Genomic DNA, 23,677 nt, shown 5'->3' with positions numbered 1-23,677 from the left:
AATGATGGATATAAATATTTTTTGTGTGATCCTGGAACAGCCTACGGATTTAAAATGAAAGAAGCTCCCCCCTTCAAAACCAACAAACAGAATATTTTCAGAATATAAACAACATGTCCACATGAATGATGATCCCTGAACAAAATGTGCTTTGCCGTGTTAAAAATAGTTTAAAAGGCAGCCATAGTGTAACTGCACTGCGAACTGCCCTTTTCAGATTTGGTTTTGAGCCACAAATCGTGCTTGGAGTGGACGACTTACTTGTCCTTTGTGAATAGACGATCTGTGCAGTAGACAACTCTCTAACAAAACTGCATTGAAAATTAACCCGATTTTTGATTGTTTTTGTGTTACAGTAAAGAAAATTATATACCTGAACTTTTTTCGTACAAGAGCGATGTCTATTAAATTACAACTAAATATTCGTATCGATTACCTTTGACATATAGCAACCACGTGACCCACACAACAGCGATGACCTCTCTTGCTAGCTAGCGGTAGCTAACCAGCCGGGGTGAACCTATGGTAACATTTCTAAATTGCAGACAGCGTTGCACACAATGGACCAGACTAAACAAGAGGAGGAGTATGGATATGACTTATTCCCGGAGAGGAACAAGGGGAAGGTCAAAAAGGGATCCATCGCAGAGTCGCTGTTCACTTTCAACCACAAGTGTCAGCTCATGTTAAAGTACGCTATGGACACGAGTGAGTACTCAAGCTAAAGATTTAGCCTTTTTAAATGAAATGTCACCTCTGCAGCGAACAGTGGAGATCTGCTCCGACCAACAGGCTTCTGTCAAGTGTGTTTGTGATTTAAATACTCGTGAAATGTTGTCGTTTTAACCTTTTTAACAGTTAGCAGTTAGCTCGGTCAGCTAGCAGAGCTCCAGTCAATGCTAACCTGCTGGTTTCCTCTCTCAGGTCCTTATGCCAAACTCCTCCTCAGTGCCATGAAAAGTTCAGGATGGTATGTATGTAATTTAGGAAAAAAACAGAAAGTTATCACTGTTTACTTGTTGTTGTTGTTATTCTGAGTATTACTGGTATACTCAAGTAGTCAATTAAAGTAAAAGTGCAGGTAAAGAACCAAATGAATGGATGAAATAGTGTATTTATTGACTTGATGCTGCTTTTTAGATTGTGCAGGTTAATCTCAAATAGAATTTAATGTGTCCTTTAATGTTTAAGCATCACCTACAAACATGCAACAAAGTTCATACTCCAGTTGTCCAAATATTTCTGTGCCATTTGTCAGTTCAGCCTGTTCTCCTCACAGCCACAACAGGAGCTGCTTTGCTTTTGCACTAAGATCACTTTCATTTCTCCTCCACACAGCAAAGTGGTCACAGACCGACATTTCTCCTGCGAGGATTGTGACGGGACGGTCAGCGGTGGCTTCGACGCAGCTTCCTCTCAAGTAAGAAGGAAAAGGATGGATGGAGCAGGTTCTGGTGACTTAGAAGAATGGGACTGTTTACTGAGTTAAATGAGTTTATGCGCTTGTTTGCAGATTGTTTTGTGTCAGAACAACATCCACCAGCAGTCCCATATGACCCGGGTGGTCACACACGAGCTCATTCACGCCTTTGACCACTGTCGGGCCCACGTGGACTGGTTCAACAACTACAGACATCTGGCTTGTTCCGAGGTGAGTCCCAGTGTGTTACTGTGTGGTTCAGCTCAGTCTGTTTCTCTGGTGTCATGGTTGGACCACTTACCTAATTTTCTCTGTGACTGAATTGGCAGCAGAAGTGTACTGTCACCGCTCTTTGGAGTCTTTTTCTGTATGCGTCTTAATACGGCAGTATTATTAACTGCCCTGAAGCACAAGGCTCATTGGTTCTTACTGAAAATATAGATATTTAAAAGAAGGTCAGGAATATGTACCTTCTTAAAAAACAGCTGGGCACTGTAGTTTTTACCAAATGCTACTTTAACAGGAGTAAATACTGAATTTTCCCGGGGACTATTCTCCTCAGCGGACTGATACACGTTTGGTGGTCTAAAGAATATTCAGGGCATCACCAGACTTTTTTCAGTATTTGATATGTTTGACAGGATGTGAGTGTTTGATTGAGACCTGAGGTTGACTTGGTTGTGATGATCTTCTGCGACGGCATGTTTGGATGTTTTGTTGGATGCTTCCCATGTTTCGTATCATTATCCTGCTGATGTAAAGGTTTTGTTTGCCGTCATTATTTCAGATTCGGGCAGCTAACCTCAGTGGAGACTGCCGCTTTATGAACGAAGTCAGCAGGTTCAACTTTGGCTTGAAGCAGCATCATCAGGTATCTCCGCAGGGATACGTTTGTAACTTTCACTGGCAGTTTTCAGGCGTGTGTCTCTAATCGAACACTTGGATCATGCTGTTTCTTTTCTCTGGCCAGGAGTGTGTCAGAGGCCGCGCCCTTCGCTCCATCCTAGCTGTGAGGAACATTAGCCGAAAGGAGGCGGAGAAAATAGTGGATGAAGTGTTTGACACGTGTTTCAACGACCACGAGCCGTTTGGACGAATCCCTCACGGCAAGAAGGAGGCCAAATTCGCCTACAGAGATTATGAGAACAGAGATCGTTATTCTTCAAACCTCTAGTGTCGTCACGGCCTCGTCTAGCTGCCAGACGCGCTGTGACTGGCACCGACGAGAGCTTGGCAGCGCCGCGGCCGTGGTCGGCACGAAAGCCTCAACAGGATCCCAGCTTGTCGATAACATTTCTATCCCTTCAGAAGGGATTTTTACAGAATGATTTGTCCTTGGAACAGGGAAGCAGAAGAAGCAGCGACAGTACATTTCATTTTCTACATTTATGGACAATAATTCTATATAACTCGACTTTTGCTCTGGAAGTCGAGTATTAGTTGATTTGTTTTTAGGAGATCTATGGGTGCTTTTAAGGAAATCCAGAACTTCCTTGTCTATCGTCCTTATTTTGTTGCCACATTGACCTCCACTAATTTCTTGTAAATAGAGCTGATTGTGCTTAAATTAAACAGATTCAACTTGTGTTTGAATTAAAGTTTGATTCCTCTGGAAAAAGTAAGTGCTGTTAGTTATTTAGGAGGACAAGAGCGACTGGCACGTTCGACCTTGACTCTCTTAAATTTACGACTCACCAAAGAAGCATAAGTAGGCGCATTGCTGATTATAACGCATTCATGTCTAATCCCGAGAGAGGGCTCCTCAAATTAACATGTGAGACAAGTAAAATGAGTAAAGCGAGCGAGTTCTTCCACAACAACACGGTCAACTTTGTTCACATCTGCTCCGCCTCTGTAAAATGTCACCGCTGACATCTTTATTGGACATTAGCATTTAAAGAATCTCGTATGCCTCCTCGGAGATTAATGAGGGAAAAAGTTATAAGGGAATTAGCCTCATAATCCTCCCTCCTTCCTCCCTCCCTCCCTCCCTCTCCCTCCTCCTCCACTGCCTATCTCAAAGACAACACCCTCTGCATCATAATCACAAAGTCTCTTGGTGTGTCTGCTGTTGGAGTGTAATATGCCACTTATCTCAACACTCTCCTCTTAGAAATCACTACAAAAACCGGAGATAAGCGTGGGCTTGAACAATAAGGCGAGTGGGCGGGACGGGAAAAGAAGATTCGGTTAATTTCAGAAGCTTAATAGAGAAAATGATGAAAACAGCGTTGAGGCAGTGGGATTAATGTGAAACACACACAAGACGACAAAGGAAGGGAACGATACTTGGATTTGTGCAATGTCATTCACCCAAATAGACTTAATAAAGAAATCGTACAACACAACAGAATTACTTCTGCAATTATGAGCATATCAAATGCCAGCTACTAAACACATTAAATACAATGGACATGCAGAAAAAAGCTTGATTTATTTCGTGCTCCAGGATCGTAGCCAGGATTTAAGAAACAAACCCATACACACACACACACACACACACATAAGGCTCATAGAAGTATAATCAGTCTACAAACAATGAAATCAGAGCTGATGAAATAACCACTATGTTCAAGTTTGTGTATTTTTTTTTGTAATTAACTTAATTTTTTTAACATCATGCAGAAGAAAAGAGCGACATAGACAGAAAAGACAAAACTAATGAGATCACAGAAAGAAAATATAGTTTATAATATCAATAAATATACAAAACCAAAATTACTGTGTAAAGTAATAAACAGTTTTTCAGGCCACATGAAGATTTTAAGTCTATTTTTTAGCTCCATTTTAGTCTCCACCAACTCCTGAGTGAAATTTCTGGCTTTTCAGCTGTTAAATCATCACCAATTTCACCAGTTACTTGCTAATATCTTCCATTTGGTGCTGAAAAGGTTTTGTACAGTTGGTTTATTAGAGCTTTTCTTTGCTAAAAACAGCAGCTCACCGCCTTTGGAAACACAGTGAACGTGATAAAACCTAAAAATGAGCTGAAAGATGCTAAAACAGTGAGTAATTTGATCCATCGTTGATACAAATATATTAATTAGTTCAGAGTGAAACAGCCTGGTAATTAAATGAGAAAGTAGATTATATGTGCCAGCAAAGAATTGTGGTTTTGATATAGTTAAAGCAACAAATATCTCTGCAACATTCATGTCACAACATCACCAATTCCCCAGCTGCAGTGATAGTTCAGTCTCTATCGCTCATCCACTGCTGTAGTACCATGTCGGTCCTTTGGATGGCAGCTTTGGCCACTAATCCTCATCGTCAGAGGAGAGAAAGTCCAATCTAAACTTGGAAAGAAGGTGCTGTTACTGTTTTATTGATGTATGTAATTGAATCCATTTCACTGAGTCCTGTTCCAGGTGAGTGTCGGGTCTTTTATGAGTGGAGATAAGACGCAGTAATCAAGTTACTGCTGCGAAGAGTGATGATTTCTATTATTCCATCTATTTAAGCAGGCAGCACCCACTGTGATCTAATTAGGATGCTCGAGCAACACTGAAATCCCTCCACTAATCTGCTGTAGGACAACACATTAACCCACGAGAGAGCTCTAATGAACTCGTCTCATTAATTAGAATAATGCCAGATTTAGTTGTAGTGTGGAGAGGCGATGAAGTGCGAGGACACCCACTTGCCTTTGTGAAGTTTTAAGGTGTCTGCTCTTCACGGGGGTGGCGTTGATGAGGAGAGACTGCTGAATTATTCAGCCGTGAGTGTTAAAAGAACTGAGATACTGGTTTTTCTGGCCTCGTTTTAGGAAGAAGACTGCTTGTTTTTGCACAATATGTCTTTTCAGGAGGAGGTGTGATGAGCTTAAGGGGAAAAACCTGCATCTCAAGGTCTTGGATGATGTCGAAATGGACATGGCTGGAAGAAGCAGGGAAGAGACCTGGGGAAAAAACGGCTGTCGTGGCATCCTTTGGCCGAGATGGTCGTCTTTCTGTCCCATCTCCAGCACTCAGGGGAAACACTTGAACAAAGAAAATATATTGAGTGCGGTCGCCTGTTCTTTAGCCCGAGGAGAACAATCATATTCAGCTGATTGAGGACAAGAGAGCATGTCTAAAGATGGCCGCCGTGAACCTTGTTTTATCAGCTCTCATGAGCACAAATGTAGGAGGATAAATAGTCAGAATAAGGAGAAGAAGACTAAAGATAACATGAAAAAGAAGAACAGGAACAACACACCGTACAGTGAGCTATTAGCAGAAGTGCTGGCAGAATTAGCGCCGCAGTAGTTGTAGTGGTTTTTACATCATTAATTTGCAACAGAAGAACTCAGTTTATACCAAAGTATCAAATTAGCACCTATGTGAGTGTAGAAATGTGAAAAATGGCACAATATCCCCCTTTTTCATGATAAAAGCAGGAATCTCTCTCAGTTATACTTTACTATGTCGGTCCATTATATATATATTATATCAATTACTGCACACAGATTGCATCCATTGTCCATAATACAGTGAATGTGGTCATGTGTGATATAATATAATTCATTAGGTAGTTAACAGGCGACTCTGAAAAAGTTGAAATCATTAGAATTCACAGCACAAATTCTCTGGAGGCGAAATGTCTAACCTGACAATTAACTCCCCCAGCGGGGAAGCACTGTGTGAAACTGTGTGTGTGTGTGTGTGTGTGCATTTATATTAATTAATAATGTGTGCAAGTTGAGGATTAATTAAGGAGGTGTTTAAAGTTGGCAGAGATCATCTTCATGTGACTTTGTGGCGTGATTCTCTCAAATACGACCGTCTACAACATAAATTAATGTTTGGTTGAGCTAAATTCCCAACAAACATGTTCTCACCTCCACAGACATCACTGTTAACACTTCTTAAAACCAAACACACTGTTTTTTTTCTCATTTAAGATGCACTAACTAACTCAATTCACTATTTTGCAAGTTAAAAGTAAAGTAGTAAACTAGTGTAGAGAGCTTTGTTTTGCACGTTTCATTCATTTAATGACATCGCAGCAAAATATAGACATCATGAGGCTTCAGGTCTTTTGTTGCGCTGACGGTCCAGTCGTGTGTGGCCGCCTTGTTTTCAGACAGTTAAAGTGAAATAGAGGAGGGGGGGAGGTGGTGTGTTGTTTAAGTGGCCTTTCCCACGCTGTCTCAGTAACAACAAGAAGTCGAGGGATTTGTGGCACACTGAACGACGCTTAATAGGAATGAAAGGACTGGAGATTATATCAGGAAATCCCCCTGAAACACACACACACACACACACACACACACACAGTAGATCAGCGTGACATTACTAAACTTCCTGTTTAAGAATTAAGTACAGGTTTTGCAGGACACGCAAACACAGAAATGTACATGAAATCTTGGAAACACACGCAGACCAATCAGGTCATGTGACTGTGAATATTGTTAAACAAAGTGAAGCCATTAGATTAAACTACGAAGCTGCTCTACCTGTCGTAATATAATATATATGTTCTCTCCATTATCTCTTAAACCCTGTGCAACGTGTCATTTTCTTATTTTCCAGCTCAGATGAGAGAGGTTCAAGTAAATTAGCACCGGCAGACGGTTAACATTCACTGCAGAAATGCAAATGACTTCTACAATGATAATTAACGCATGCTGGCATTTGAATGTTCATTTTGCTAATGATATGCATGGTATTAATTAGGCCTATGTTATTAACATAACAACCGGTGGACAATGTCCTGGGGTAAGAGCCAGGCTGTTTTTCTTTTATTAACTCTCCCTAAAGCCACCGGCTCATTAATAGATCCTAACAGCCACCTCTGGTGACCTTGACAAGTATAGTAAGCCATGCTGAAAGTAATTTAGGAAACTCTGTAGACTGGAAAGCTCAGTATGTCAACAGATTTAGGACACAACAGTATAATAAAAAAAAAAGAACAGTAATAAACTGTGAAGCAAATAAAACAGAAGAGACACTATAGATGCAAACAGAAGGGAAGACAAAAAAAATGAAACCAGATAGAAAACAGGCAGCCGAGATAACAGAAGTGAAGGAAATTACAGATCAACAACCTGAACAGAATGAAACTGGAGCAAAGAGAGCAGAGTACAACACAGAATTAATGGGTCTGGTGGTTATTATTCTAGTATCTGCACATGTTGTGTTGTGAATTTGTGTCTGATGAACCTCGGTACACTTCGGTGCCTCTCAGCCTCGCAGAAAACTACCACCGGTAATTAGCAGATAGTGCTGGAACTCACAATCCATGATTAACACCTTTGTCTTCCTGGTGAACTAAATGATAAAGAAACCTATTTGCATCGTTTAAAACTGCATTAACTGAACGGGCAGCACAACAAATGGAAACCCGATGCTGTAAAGTTGATATGGCAAAGGTGTTAGCTAACAATAGCTTATTTACTCACCCAGCAGACGTGGAGAAACACCAGTATTCATATGGAGATGTGTTTATAGCCACTTGGCACATCCCTCTACCTTCGGCTCTGTTTTGGTCTCCACCCACTGGGCTGGTACTGTACAATAGGAGAGATGTTTCTCTGAATACAGCTGCCTGCTGCAGCAAAGCCGATGTCAAAACACAATAAAGGGCTCAAAGAGGCTAAAAAATATCAGTTAGTGAAGAAAACAGTCTTACGGTTCAGTGGAGATGTTTTGTCTGTCTGTAATTATTCAACTAAACCCATCAAGTTATTTGACTAAACAATTATCAGGCAGGTGAGATCCTTGATTCCGCTGCTAGGAAAAACATTAAAGTATTAACCATTCACTGACAGTCCAAGAGGTCAGAGAAGAGTCCTGCAACCCTGTGAAACCAGCTCAGACCCACATCTCTCCTGCCTTTGGATTCTTTGTCTTTCGAAAACTCCAAGGACGTCGGCGGATCACCTCATTCTCCTATTTGCCCCATTTGTGAGGCGCGGCCGGCCTTCTCGGGGCCAGTGGGACCTCCAATTCATTGAAGGGAGGAGCGGGAGATTGCCTGAAGGGTCGACTCCCCTCTCTGGTGAGCCAATTTAGTTTGACCTCTCGTATCGTCTCCCGCGTCGTGAGTCCAGATAACTGTCCTCCAATCTGGCGGCTTTGTCACGGTTGAGCTCTGGTAGAGGCGGACCAGCTGAACCTGAACATCCACAACTGGAGGGATTACCGTGTCTTCACTGAGGACCTGTTTGAGGGCAGGATTGACGTCTTTTATGCTGACATTTGGCTGTTTCTGAAATAGTGGGTAAGAATTGGGACAGCAGAGTGGGCTAGAGAGCGGAGATACTGTCCGTGGACTCTTACTGTCCTGCAGCTGGAAGGTCAAGGGTGTCCTTGAGCAACATGGATGTGAAGAGTCGGCTAAACCTGATTGTCTTTGGTCTTTGGCGACAGATATTTTGGGGTAATTCTGGTTCTTTTAGGAGGTTATAAGCAAAGGTCACGTAACTTAAAACACTGGGGTCAGTGGGGATGTTGGAAATTTTGATCGACCCATATTTGAGTCCTGGGACCCAGCGAGTGTTTGGGTTATTTCCATGAACAAACTGAAGTCACGGCATCGCCACAGATCATCACAGCAGAACTTTTAATCCAAGAGCACATCTTGAGCTCTTGCAGCCTTCTGTCTAATTATCATTTCCCTGATTTAACCTGCGCCGGCTGTACCTCAGCATGGGGTTCATTATTCCGAAGGGTGAGGATGGCTCTGACCCCGTATCTTCACCGCACATCACAGTCATTAGTCACCGCCGGGTGAGGCACAATCAGCCCACTATCCTGCTTTTAACATCGCACCCGAGACTATTGATCAGCTGCCGGCTCGGGCACTTTTCACTGCCGGAGCCGGCAGGCAATTAAAGAGTAAACACACTCAGAATATAACCTGAACACACTCTAGTTATCTCACATGGTCAAGTAGGAGAAACACATTGATCTTCAAGTGAACTTCTGCGACTTGAATAAAGAAAGGAATCAAAGTGGAGTGATTTTTTTTGTACTGATGGCAAAGTGCTTGCAAACACGAGCCACTCAGGCTCTTGAAATTTTCAACTGCAAATATGCACAAGAATGTTTTAGACCAACAAAACATGTTTCTGTAAGTCTTCATAAATACAGCACACACACACACACACACACACACGGATAAATCAGGAGACATTATCGGTGGTTAAGTACAGTTAGAGTTGTCTACATGCTGCTGTGGTTCTGGTTTGTCTGGTTTGTAGACTTATAGTCAAATGATTTCATTATTTAAGGATGCATTTCTTAAAAAGTGACCAAAGAAAGATTTTATTATTTCACACAAAAATGCATGAATGGAAATAAAACAGCAGAAGCCTTTAAACAAAGATTTTCTTTTTTAACATAATATTTATTGTTTTTGGAATTGAAACTCTCAGCATTAAAAAAAAGTTATATATTTATAAATATATAGTGCAGAAAATGTATTTTTTTAAAAATTCACTCTCACTTTTCAGGAACTGCATAAATGTTTTCCACATGTACCTGAATTTATTTGACTTCCCTCTGACCACACAGGTTAATTTCTCAGAGGCAGACAAGGCAGGACGCCAGTTCCCATAACCACACTGCAGGTGTGGGGCCATCCATGCTTTTCCGCTTAAATGCAGTCACTCTCCAACCCTAAAGAAGGCACATATTAATCAAGGGCACTGCCTTGTGGTGCTTCGCCTCCAGAGGGATCTTTATAGCAGCCATATGTGAGACCAGGTTGACTACGTCTTTACAGAACAACTGGATTTCCAAATACAGTGCAGCCTTTTAACATAGCTGGTGGTGCACTGTACTTACACATTTATTTTAGTCACTTTCCACATGAAACCGTCCGTAAAATTGAGGGTTACAATTAGTGACAGGTTGCAAAAACCTGAACCTGAGCAACAAGCTTTGTGGCATCCCAAACAAACTGAATGTGGTGAAATGCAGAATCTGTCACGGCAGATTTTTCACATGCGAATTAGCCTAAAAAAAGGATCTGCTTGGAGAGACTCCCCCTCTCTAGGTAAAAACTGGATTTGCATGTGGAACCACTAGAGGTCGCTCTGATGCTGCTTCCTGCTCCACACAAATAGTCCTGTGGGTAAAAAAATGCACTTCACATTGACCTTTATCCAATTCTTTACTTAAATGTAATTGTAACTTTAACACCAGGCACTGACAACACTATCACAATGTTAATACACATTAAATCCTGTACACGGATCCTTTACATACTTGTGCATGTGATATAATGTGAATACACACACAGTATGCTGGAGGTGTGGCAGTGCAGTAGAATTAATTATGTCTTCTCCGTTCAAATACCCTATTAAGTCAACCAAGTTGCACACATGTGAGACTGAACCTGAAGTCAGAACAAGACCAAACATTTCTTACTAAAAAGAAATTCCTTTAATGTGAGTTTAAGTGACTCATCTCACAGTTCATTAGTTGAGAAAACACTGTGATTGGTTTTGCCCCACAGGGCATGGTGACCCTCCTCAAGCTGTCTCCACCACCACTACATCTTAGTCTGCATGATTCAAGACTTTGTTGCTGATAAATGTGTGCAAGGACCGTACCGCTGAGTACGAGGCACATCTCACTTCTATCTGTAGCCCCGTCTCCCCCAATCCCCCCCCCAATCCTGTCACTCCCCCCCTCAGGAAGACTGGGGGAAAAAACACATATCTAGAAACCACTTCTGATGGAAAACGCAGCTGTTTGCAAGTTTGCTCGCTGAGAGAGCATGGAAACGGCTTGTAAGGCACGCTCCGACAGTACTGTAGGCCTCCTGGCAGACCAACACAAGGGCACAGAGCTGTGGTTTCACATGGTTCAGCATGCTGCATGAGTCACTGACCAGAAACATGTCTCTCATATGCAGCCTGGTGAGGCTTAGTGACTTACACTGTGGTGGGCGAAGGCCAAAGACAATAAGCCGGGGCTGCATAATAACACATGTGAACGACCCCCAGCATCACGTCCGTCTGACTACCAAGAGAGGCCCTTTAGAAATGTTAAAGTTAGCATCTAGCTGGTGAACAGAGTGGAGCATTTAGCAGCTAAAGAGAGAGAAATGGTGGAGACCAAAACAGAGCAAAAAGGAAAAAGGAAGCTTGACTCAAAATGGGTACATCTGGTCATATTTTAGTATGAAACCTCCTTGTTTTCTGATCTGCTCCCCTTTTCTTACTGGATTATACTGTTATTACTGCAAAAGCTAGATTTACAGTTTGGCTGGGACATTAAATCAGAATCCGAAGAATCAGAATTCCTTTATTGTCATTGTGCAAGAAGCACAACGAAATTTAAATGAGAAACAGCAGCTTTCATGGACAGTGCAAACAACAGAAGGTGCAAAATACAGAATAGTGCAAAAGAAATACAGAATAGTGCAAAAGAAAAAGAATATATGTAAGAAAATATATACAAAAATATAAATAGGTATGTTATGTTATAAATAGGTATATAAATGTGGGTAATAACACTTAAAATTAGTAATCAAGAACAACAAAGTATTGAATATAGCATGTTAACACTGTTATTTTTAAATTAAAGTGCTGAAAATTATATTATGCTTGGATGGCATGCACATGGCTTTTATTTATTTGTGTGGCCATTGTGAGAGACCCAGCTCTTAATTGACGACCAGCGTTTATTCGAGGAACTACAGTAGAGGAGACATTAGAAGGTTTTGAAGAGATATAGCTGCGGCAGGAAATTATTTTCATGCCATTCATGTGGGGAGCCAACAGGAAGGTAGTTGGCACAAACAAGAGCTGTAACAGTCACGGTTTTAAAACTCTGAGGCGTGTTTGTGTCTTCAAGAAGAGACTGATCAAACACCTCCTCGGCATTAGAAGTGAAAAGACTGTTCTAAAACTGAGGGACTTCAGACATCCTACACTTCAGTAGCTGGTTTTCATGAAGCTTGTGTCTGTAAAAGTATTGAAACTGAATAAATAAATAAAGGATGGGTGTGGTGCCGTCATAGAATACACCCATGATAGTAAACATGAGCAGTGGTGGCCACCATGATCAGACAGACAAAGAAAAGAGTGTCACCGATTCAGGACCCGACAGGAAATCACTGCCCTGCCCCCTGCTGCTGATTGACAGGTGATTTCTGGGAAGTGTAGTGCAGAAACACCACAGTTTACAGTGGTCGAATACCATTTCATTGTGGTCACGTCTGAGAATGTAGAACTTCTCCCCCAGAGCTTCTCCCCTTTGTCATCAAAACTGAGAAAATTAAATTTTTGTGTTTTTATTTGTGGACTGTGGTGTTGAATAAAGACGTGTTTTTTTATGGTGTCAGAGCTCATTTGTCAAATTCACTAGAGGGAAAAGAATTATAACAATGTACTCATGTGAGGGTGTTTCCTCATTTCATAAAAACAACGAGGGCTGGTGGCTGTGCCTTTTCTCTGGAAAGAAAAATTTAAAAAAAGTTAGCTTTTAACGTCCCACTTTTCCCCTTTCAGACATTTAGCTCTGAGCCATGTTGTGGGTGTCAAAACGATCACGGCAGCCATGGCGGGGTGATTAAAATCAGGTGTTACTGTATGATTGATGCAGTGTGCGCCACATATGTGCTGCTTTCACGCTGGTAATTACAACACTTTCAAAAGATGTGGAATTCGCCTTTTGATGTATGTTCGCCTGCAAGGACTTTAAAGGACTCAATGAAGGACCATCTGGGACTGAAAAGAAAGTCCCTGGTGGGGGGAAAAAAAGCATTTCTGTCACATTTGTCTTTTAATGGAACGCAGCAAGCAAGAGCATAAGAGTTTCTGAATCGAGACCTTGGACGAGGCTGCATTATGTGTCCATGTACAGCCCTATGTGACAAGCTGGGAAATACCCTCTCTGCTAAAGCTGTTGGCCACGTACCTTTGTGGTACGGTTTGTACTGTAACCTTCAAAAGACAAATATTCACATAACTTATCCTGTAAAGAGCCTTTTCTTATCACTTTTAGGCCCCTATAACGTGTCAGTTGATGATAAAATAGCAAAACTTTTGGTCTGCTGTGAACAAAAACCTGATTAAAGCGGCATTCATCAATATTCTTGTCACTGACAGTGGCTCATGTGACAATAAAAAGAGAAATATCACCAGTTTTAGCATCTTTCAGCTCATTGTTTTGTGTTCTGCTATCATCAGTATTCGTTTTAAGTGAATAAGCTCTAATAAACCACACAGCAGACAGACAAAGATAGCAACTAGCTGGTGAACCAACCTGTTCTCATTGCAGAGGCATCAAATACTGCCCCTTTGGTGCCATATGTGGAAGCACAAGAAACCCTTTAGCGTGTCATTCAAACAGTAAAGTGTGAATTATACGCTGGAAGGGCGATTTAATATCAGTAAATATAAATAAAGCAGTGAAACTTGTTATTTTCACAAAAACCATCATCTTTGTATAAACCAAGTAGTTTTAGTGCCTAATTACGCTCAGCTGACTGTATCAGACGCCAAACGGGGTGACAAAGTGTCGGTATTTGACGCCCTTGGACTCAGACTGGGTTGGCTGAACATACTGAGGCGTTTAGCCGCTAAAGAGCTCGTCTGGCTACAAATGAATGCTAATGTTGCTTGATGTGTAAATGGGCTGTTTACTTATAAGTTTGCCATACTGACTTCACAAGGTGATTTGCTCTGTTGCTCCAAGCAGCAGAATAAATCAATAACTGCGACCTTAATATTGGTCCAGAGTGAATTTGTCAGTTGCTGAAAAGTTTGCCATCACACCCACTTGGTCCATTTTTTGGTCTGCTATGAGTAAACATTTAGAGTTATGTTATGGTTTTGTTTAACTGTGGACTATTTAAATCAGTCTGGTTTGAATCCTCACAGTCTGCAATTTCAATACACATCACGCAAGTAAAGTAATTCTCCTTTAATAACCGGCCAAGCAAAGTAATACCCAGATAGTTTCCAGCAGCCGGAGGTAGAAAATGTTTAAAAGTGTTTAAAGCATCGACATTCAAAGTAATAAACTGAATGCTTCTTTCAAAACCACAACAATTTGCACAGACTGGAATCAGTCACACAAGGACAAATCACATCGCAGAAGCACTGAGACCAATTTGTACAACAACAGCAGCGTAAAAAAAAAAAAAAAAAAAGACTAAAACACAATGCAACCACAAGACAGGTGGAATCCTGAGTGAGGAGGAGTGACAACAACTTAGAAATCCTGCTCTGCTCATATGTGGAGTGCAGCTGTCATCATTTTCTCCTCCTGAAACTGTTCAGTGCAACAAGTCCAGACATGTTCTGTAGGGGGGGCTGTTAGCTGAAAGGCATTCTGGGAAATGTAGGAACCCTCTAGCAACGTTGTAAAGTAGACACGGCACATTGAGGACAATAAAAGTGCAACACATTAATAGAAATGATGGATATTTTCCGTAAAATTGTCCCAAAGCAGGCCCCCTTACTGCTTCTCTTTCATTATTTCACTAATTATTATAATAAGATGTCATTTTCTCAAACATCAAATAAAGAAATACAGGTCAAATTCTCTCCTAACAATAAAAAATCCTCTCCCATCAGCTAACTTCTCTGAATCAGTCCTGTGAGTCTTTGTCATGAAACCGCTGAGGAATCCCAGACTTAAAAGAACATGTGGCTGGTTTTAAGAGTCATGGACAGTTTGCCGCAGGTGGTGGTGGGTGGGGGTTCATATGGGTTATATGGACCGTGGAAGTTTAAAAGGGTCAATACATGCAGATACAACACAACTGTGGCTCATGTGGAGAGCTGCAGAAAGGGGAAAGTGGCAGATTTCCAAGACAAGTCTACATTTCTTCCACGTCCCCTTGAATAAAAGATCATTAATGATTCTCTAATGGAGTTTAGGAGAATTCACCGCTTGTAAATCATCAGAGAAGAATAAGAAGATTATGGTTCCCACAGCCAGCGTGAAGAGACGGTGAAATGTGACCTTTTCTTGTGTTTTGTGCTTAAAGATGTGGCTTTGTTGATGGTAGTTTGGTGAGTAAAATAACCGCAAAAGGCCAACAGTCCAACTGAGACAGAGAAAAGTCCTGTTTGAGGCCTGGATGGTGGAAATGATTATGTTCCCCTCGCTATCGTGGAAAGTAATTCTCGGCAGCAATTTGTCCACCTGCACCTCTGAACAGCGGGCTTGGTAACAATTACTGGTCCAGGAAAGAAAACATTACAGAGTCATTACAATAATGATAGTAATTCAGGCCAGGATAGACATAGCCTCTGCAGGCCTCCCTCTCCTCCTTCTCTTTCTGTCCCTCTGTTCTACTTACACCTTGACTTTCAGTCTTTCTTTTTACTCAGACTTCTCCTTCTGCCCTCCTTTAGCTCCCTTCAAATTACTATTCATTTCACTTTGAGCGTCTCTTTTATACACACATAGCAGATGACCCTTTTCATTAATGCTTTACTGTGATTGGAGTTTACGGCCCCATAAATCACCTTTATCACCCCGGAGACACTCTTAACGTCTGGACAGGGATATCACGGGAATATTATAGGGCCATAAGGCCTGACAGCTTAAAAACTTTAAATGAAGCCACAGCGTCACAACATCCGCCTATTTGCAGCAAACAAGAGCTTGTGGACGTCCCCCCAGTCCTGAGTAAGGGAGGGGGCACCATAGAAGACAAGGGAGGAGGCCAGCAAGAGCTCCTGCCTGCCAGGCAGCACTCAGAACAGCCTTATTTATGTTTCAGAAACTGAGCTGGCAGTGCCAAGACATTATCCAAGACGCTGATGGAGTCGCCACACAGCGGCTGCTGCCATCCAGTCTGGAAAACATTTTAAAATCTTTGTTATGAAAAGAGTGCAAAGATGCCCGTCCTCGCGCTGGGGGAAAGATGGCTCTGTTTTCCATCTGGAGCCCGCTGAGTCAGTGTGGGAGGACGTGTGTACGTTTTCAGCGCAACAAAGCAGATGATAAAACAGCTTATGAAAAAAGACAAACGGCCACAGTCGCTCTTCTGGGTGGGCCGCGAGCACATGACATATTAAGCCTGTGAGGGATTATTTTTGTATTTCTCAGCACTTTTTTGCAGCAGAGTTCGACTGATCTATGGGACTATTAAATATCAGCCGTGATGTTCTGCTTTGATATGAGGTTCCACTCTGTCTGGATTCTCTATTATTTTGTGCCTTTTTTAAAACTGTTTTTCAATCAAGTGAACAAAAAAATATAGTGAATGCCAGAATGCAACAACCAAAAAAGTGTGTGTGTGTGTGTGTGTGTGTGTGTGTGTGTGTGTGTGTTACTATAGCTGACTTGCTAACTGACTGCTAACAGGCTGGCCAGTGTTTGTCAGTCTCAGGAGGCTGTATCCATTTTTTTTTTTTAATCATTAGGTGACACATTGTCAATGTCTGATTTTGAAATAATCTAAAAGTAATCCTATTAGATTACATGTGATGTATTCCAGTGGATTATATCTCTGATTACAAAAACTGCCATGCACGTCCACATTTCAAAGTAACCTGACTAAACTCTGATTATTAGCGGTTTGATTTGTTCATGCGGTTTATTTAAAGCCACCACCTCGTGCCTAATAGTCCGAAAACTACGTCTCATTTGAGGAGCAGTTCACAGTTTATAGTCTGGAAGGTTGAATAAATGGTGATGGTGCAAAACAGCTAATGAACCATAGCTCCTTCTGTTTTGGACTCTTTGTTTCCTGTTAATCTGAAAATGTCTAGATTCAAAGTCAGATTTAACTTTATTTAACATTGTTTAATATCTTCCATCATGCATTAACAATAGAGACCAAATGACTTCCTGCAAAATGAGCCCTTTAATGAGTGGATGCTTAATCAGTCTGATCCCATTCAAGAGATTTAGTGCTTCGTGATCTGTCTACCTGCTGTTTCAGAGGCTGTACCGCGCTGACAGGAATACAGTGACCAATAAAACTATTGCTCAAAATAGCAGCTCCTTCAACTATCCATCAAAGCTCCATGCAGACTATCAGGACAGATCTGTGCGTCGATCAGGTTCAGACGGTGCTGGGAATGCGGGGGAAAATGGGAAATCCCCCCACCACCCTTCACTGAGCTGCTCCTACTATGCCGCCGACTGATGTTGTAATTTCTCACTCAAACCTTAAGCAAACAATAAATATTCTACAGCTCAGTTGTTCTAAAAAGCAGCACTGTTTGCACAACACTGCCTGCCAGAACACGCTCGCAGGATCCACCGCGTGTGACGGTGCTGAGGTTTGATTGTCAGACACCAGCATGGAAAAGCAGAAGTATAATAACTTTTGGCTCTCTGATGGCTAATAAACACAAAAAATGCTTTTACTTTTGTACATGACTGTTTTCATTTCTGTCTCTCTGCTTTGTTGGAGTTTAAATCGCCCCCCCTCCTGAATCCTGGATCCACACGAGGAAAAAGCACAAATCATCAAGCCAAGATTGAATTCATCGCATGTGAGGTGGGGGGGGGTGGATGGTGGCCATATTGTACTCATTAATGACTGGCACACATAAAGAAAGTATGAGTTAATTGCTGTGACATTCCAGCCAACATATAAACTGCCGCGGTCCAAACGTTCCTTCCAGAGAAGTTATTGAAAATCCATTTGAGATGTGGGCCAATAATCAGTACAAGATGAGACTTTTGTTTGGAAGTGTGACTCCTCTTACTGAGACTCGGTGTAGCACAGCAGGTTTCACAAACACCATTTGGCGGCTCAGAGTCTCAGTAAATGGTGGAGAGGTTAACCTGTGAAAACACTCACACCCAGTTATCAGATTAGGTCTCTACAAAGAGCTCTCGGCATCAACAAAAGGGGGGAGATATTTCTTCTTTTTAAAGAAAGAGGCTCGATTGGCGCTGTGTCATGTTAGTCTTTCTCTTCTGCGTCCCCCACCCGTTCTCATTCCTGCCTTTGCTTTCATTTGTTCGAGCTGTCGACAGCAGGCTCGGCCTGAAATTAAAAACCTTTAGTGTTTGTTTGCCCGTTGTCAGCACAAGGCTTTTCCCATCATTCCCAGAGACAGCATCGCTCACGCCTTTTTGAGACTGGATTTGAGCTTGAGGCGGGCAGGGAGGGCGGCTAATATTAGAGGAGCTCCAGAAATAATGAAAAAAAGCAATCCTGTCCTATTTCCATCAGTGAGAGAAGCTACATCTTTACACTCAGATTTAAAATAATGTGTCAGGCCTTTTAAGAAAAGCTCAGATAATGTACTTTAATGCCAAATAAAGACTGCTGCATCTGCTCTGTGAGGTTTTCTGTCTACTTTTTACACTAAAAACAGCCACCTTTAAAAATCAAATCAAATGTTTGCTGATGGGAATTTCTGTCATCTCAATGTTGGCGTCCAAAAAGCCGTTCTTGGTTAAATAGAGGTGTATAAAAACACGTTTACATGTGTATGGGCTGTCTGTCTCTTGGCCCACAGTCAGAGGTCAAGCACACACTCTGTGCCAGTGTGTTTGACCTCTGAGTGTCTGAAGTGTTGATTCTCCACAGGTCAGAGGTCAGGTGGAGACTGATGACTGAGTCCAATAGCTTTATTTACACTGGTTTTAAAATGGATTTAAAACTTTACATGCCTGGCAGCTGTGAAAGCTGCATTTTAAAACGGGCTTAATTCATTCATCATTAATTTATTCATTTTCTCACATTTTCAAGTAATTACTTAACATATTCCAGTGTTGCAGCTGTTGTCAGTGACATTTATACTCACATACTCTATTTGCTGTCACTGCAGTTTCCCCACAATGATCAAAACATTTCCATCAGGACAAACGTGCTGCAGCTTCAGAGACGATTTAAAAACACATGTGAAGATCCAAAACAAATGAAAACGTTCTGTAAATAAAAAAAACTGTGTTGCAGAAAGCCTAAACAAATACATTAACTGCAAACATGCTGAATACAGAAACAATAGAAAGTCCAAAACACATGAACCCTGAAAACAAACTGCTGCGACACCTGAAGTGCTCCAGGCCTCTAGGGGCAGCGCTGAGTGGAACATCTGGATTTTCAAACCATGAGACAAACACCAGAAAAGAGAGGGAAATGGAGTAAAGAGGCAACATATAAAGGTAAGTGTACTTAACAAGAAAAGGCCTTTGTCCTTTACTACAACAAAAAAAAAGAACATAACATTGTAAAAGACCAAAGCTTAATGAACTTTAAAGAGCAGAATTGTTTGATTCTTCTGATTCGTTTGATTTTTGCCTTGTGTTTGCTTTAGGATCCAGCACCTGTAACAGTGTTTTTGGAAGTGTGTACCCTACATCCGGCTTACAACACCTCTCTGTGCATACGCTGAAGGAATGCAACGAGGCTGGAGCGTCAGATAGTGTTGACAGGATGAGCGGAAACCACCTGGAGTTTAAACTAAACTGGTAAGGTCACCTTTCCTCATTTTTCTCCTCCTGTGGCTTGTAAAAAAAATCCCCGGGGGTCAACGCTCCACCAGCCTGAACTCATCCAGGCCGAGAGTTTGACTTGACAACAATTACCTTCTTACTGGCAATTTGTTTGGGATTACGTCTGAGGTGTTTGATGCTGGAACCATAGGCAGGTTTTCTAAAATTAGCTAATGTATGAAGGGAAACAAACATTTTGACTTGTCCAAGTTTTTGATCAAACTTTGTAGGTAGTTCTGGACCTTTATTAGGCCCAGACCTGTAATAAAATACATTTAGTTTGCATTCAGGGGAAAAAACATATTCAGCAAAAGTGCATTTGATTGTTTGGTATTTAGAATATGTGGTTCCTGCTGCCAGGTCTGCGTTAGTATGCATTCCCGAAAATAAGTATAAGTATGAGGATAATAAGTAAAGCTGTAAAGGTAAAACAAAGAATGGCTAAGTGTCCCAGGTGCAGGGAAACAGCTTAGCCTGTGGCGGTTTGTTGGCAGTGTGTGTGCTCATAAATCTCTACTCTCATCACCACAAGCCCTCACACCTACTCCTACCCTTCAAAATGCACTCACACTGGGAACACAGACGGATGAGTTCACACTGGTACATCTGTATTTCAGCAGAGTTCACACTTTATGTACTGTCGGGGTAAAATCCAGTTGTTTAGACAACAGCAAAGATCATTCAAGCTGCTCTTATGGTTTCATATTAACAACTGATTGTGACTGTGCTGCTCTGCGTCTTTTTACAGCCTTTAACTTTACTGTTCTGCTTCACTCTCGCTGCTCTAATTAGTGTCATTCCCAGCGGCTGCTTCCTGCTCCGTTTTCAGTAAACACACTGTAACACTACCTGTTCAGCACCGAACGGCACACAGACAAAGTTTGCTTCTAGCTTGCTAACCTGGTGGTGAATTTAGAGTCAGATATTTCCCTCAGGAGCTGGTGGAGACCAAAGCAGAGCATCTGGTGGCCAGTAATATGACATGATATGATGAATAAATGCTAATGTTGCTCCACATCTGCTGAATGTCTCAATAGGCAGCAATCAGCTTTAAAAGGTGGTGTCAGTGTTGTGTTTACTTAAAGTTTAAAATTGACAATAGAGGCATAAAACAGTTATGAAGACTAAAAACAAAGAAACAGCTAGTCTGGCTCTTTTCCAAAGGCAGCTAATTGGGATGTTATATCTCATATGTTTAATTTGTGCAAAAACAAAACTGTTAAAATGACCACTTGTGATAATTAGTGAGATGCTGGTAGGTTGTTTTTTTTTTTTTTTTTAAAGCACGTTTCCCTTCCGATTTCAACTAATGATGTCCTGGCTGTAGCTTCACACCTAACAACAGCTACAGACGAGGTGTGATCTTCTAATCTTTGTCTCAGCAAAGTGAATAAGCTTGTTTCATAAAGTATTAAAGTCATTTAAAGTGCTCGACTGTGTAAACTCTAGACACAGAAAGCTTTCCTTTTAATATATATAGAGCAAAACTGTCATGCCTCAAACTTTGTCATCCATTCCTCAAATCAATCTTTCAGGCTGATACGACCTGCAAACAAAGGAAAATTGGAGTTAAGCTTAGCGATTCAAGCTCCTCTTAGTATCAGTGTGAAACTTGTTAAAGTAGCAGGATGGGGGTTGAGCTTGAAAGTGCCTACAGACAGCATCTCTCTCCAGTGCCTCACAGACTGTGATTCACAGCTTGGTCTCCGTATCAGCCATTATGGTTGTGTCTTTTACAGGCGTGGGGGTGTCGGTTACTGCTGTCCACAGGCGCACAGACAGCCTGACTGATTTAGCTCCTTAGATTTGTGTGGAATTAGTCACAGTGGAGGGTTGGCTGGGACAGCGGGGAGTTTAAGACATTGTTGGGAGAGAGAAAGCCTGGAGTGAGTAGGCTCTTTTTCCTTTCTGGCTTTACGACCCTTCAGGTTTCCACCTGTGCTGACATGGCTCAGACTTTACAATAGTCCTGAAAGAGTTACAAGCAGCCGGGCAGAAATTCCAGGCCTTTTTTTTTCTTTCTCTTTTGCCCCTTTTCTTTTTTTCTCTTTTACTGGAAGGGTGGGGTGGGGGCCACAGTTATTGTGGAACATTTGTCAGGCAGCCAGTTGCAGAGGCAGGGCCAACCGGTGATTTATGGCAACATCTGCAAGATGCAAAGCCCTTGTGTATGTTTTTAATCATACAAAGAGCCGTGGCTGGATTGGAGATTGAAAAGAGATGGTCTGATGGGGTCTGATGGGGTTTTATGGAGTCCGTGCTGGGATTCACACTGATGGCAACTCGTGTGAACATATTATATGACCGTGGGATTTCTGCAGCTCAGTGTTTCCAAGCTGAAGTTGGCTTCAGCTGGTGTTTGCACTGAGCGAATGCTGTTTCTGTGATTCGATATGGTCAGAGGAGTCTCACCATGCTTGAAGATAATCTGTGAATGATCGAAATGTTTTGTCACATACGAGGAAAACCCAAAAGATCAGCCAGGGAGAGTGAAAACCACCCGTGAAAGCAACACAACACAAATCTTGCTGGATTTGTCTGTCAACAGTTGGGCAGTCTGACCCAAAGCGAGTGCGACCTCACATACCAAAAGCTGGGGTCACCTCATTTTTAAAAAATCTGTGTTCTAGTACTGACGAAGCATATTGAATGTTAAAACGAGCTCAGTGGTTGTAAAAGTCAGACACCAATCCTCCAGCAGATTTCCTGAGCTTCATAACAGAGGAATAATAATTTCTGCGAGTCGCCTTCAGCTATTTAATATAATAAACATCTGTCTGCATGTCACCACATCTGGCAATAATGAAAGCAAATTAGCTACAAAATTCAGAGTGTCTGGCAATGAGATAAGGCTGTGGCATGCTAAATTCATTTTCTTGGCTCAGTCTCTGGGGTGCGGAGAGCAGAGATAGCCCGAGGAGCTGAACTTAGATCAGTGTCTGACTGCTAACGTGAACAGTCCGGGGTCAGAGAATGGAGATCAGACGCTGATCTGAGACCAGGGGGTGGCAAACTCCATCAGTCGTCTGCCAGTCATTGGTGGTCTGGAGGAATCGTCAACTTCCTGTCTCATTTCTCTGGACGCAGAATCAAAGAGGGGAAATTATTCTGCAATCTGGCCGGTGTTTTCTTTCTCCCCCCGGCTGGAAATGTGAAGGTTGTCGCTGGCTGCAGACTCAGCAGGAGTCTCCTGGATTCACAGCGTCTTTTAAAAGTGGAAACCCTCTACGCCTCAGTCGCTTGTTAGGCCACAAATTGTTTTTTGGTTGCGGCAATTTCAGAGACTTTCTTTAAGGAGTAAATAAACCATTCTGAGGGGAATTACATCCACCCGCTTAATTGTAACATGCATAGTTAAGTCATGTGTAAAACCTTTCCTACAAAAAGGGTATCACAAACTGTTGAGAAGAGTTTGAATCCCCCAGACCATCTGCTAAACTCTGAAAAGGGAGGAAACTTTCTTCCCACAGTTGCCATTAAGTGACCTTGACCTTGAGGCAGTTCAAGGAAAACTCCACATCAGATCCTCTTACATGGTTAACGTCACCAATTTTGGGTTTTTCAACACAACCCAGGAGTTATTTTGTAATAAAATATAACACTTTATCTGTTTCCCCTCAACCTGCCCTGCCTAATTCTACTCCAGTCAGAGATTTCCTTCATGATGTCTATTGACTACTCCCGTAAAACATGTGGGAACTTGTATTCAGTATGTATATGGGTGTAGAAAGAGACATGAAGCGCTGAAGCCTTTGGTCTTGTCTGACTCACTAATAATCCAACCCCATAGTTTTTCAAGTACTTCAAGGTACAACTGTAACCAGAACTTTAGTTTAAAGCATTCACGTGGTAGCTAGTTAGCTCCAGCCTGTGCTGTCTGGTAAGGTGGTATTCACTT

At 41.8% G+C, this 23,677-nt stretch overlaps 1 protein-coding gene across 1 annotated transcript; it reads left to right on the top strand.

The window, feature by feature from the left end:
* The first annotated feature begins 306 nt into the window (after positions 1–306).
* atp23 (ATP23 metallopeptidase and ATP synthase assembly factor homolog) lies at positions 307–3,005 on the top strand. The gene is made up of 6 exons (XM_070853974.1): positions 307–708; positions 925–970; positions 1,339–1,420; positions 1,514–1,651; positions 2,208–2,291; positions 2,391–3,005. Exons 1-6 carry the CDS (start codon positions 561–563, stop codon positions 2,592–2,594), a joined length of 702 nt encoding a protein of 233 aa, XP_070710075.1. The 5' UTR covers positions 307–560; the 3' UTR covers positions 2,595–3,005.
* Positions 3,006–23,677: the final 20,672 nt, after the last annotated feature.

Source organism: Pempheris klunzingeri, chromosome 22 (genome assembly GCF_042242105.1).
Source record: "Pempheris klunzingeri isolate RE-2024b chromosome 22, fPemKlu1.hap1, whole genome shotgun sequence".
Classification (NCBI taxonomy): domain Eukaryota; kingdom Metazoa; phylum Chordata; class Actinopteri; order Acropomatiformes; family Pempheridae; genus Pempheris; species Pempheris klunzingeri.
This window is presented reverse-complemented; position numbering and strand designations above follow the sequence as displayed.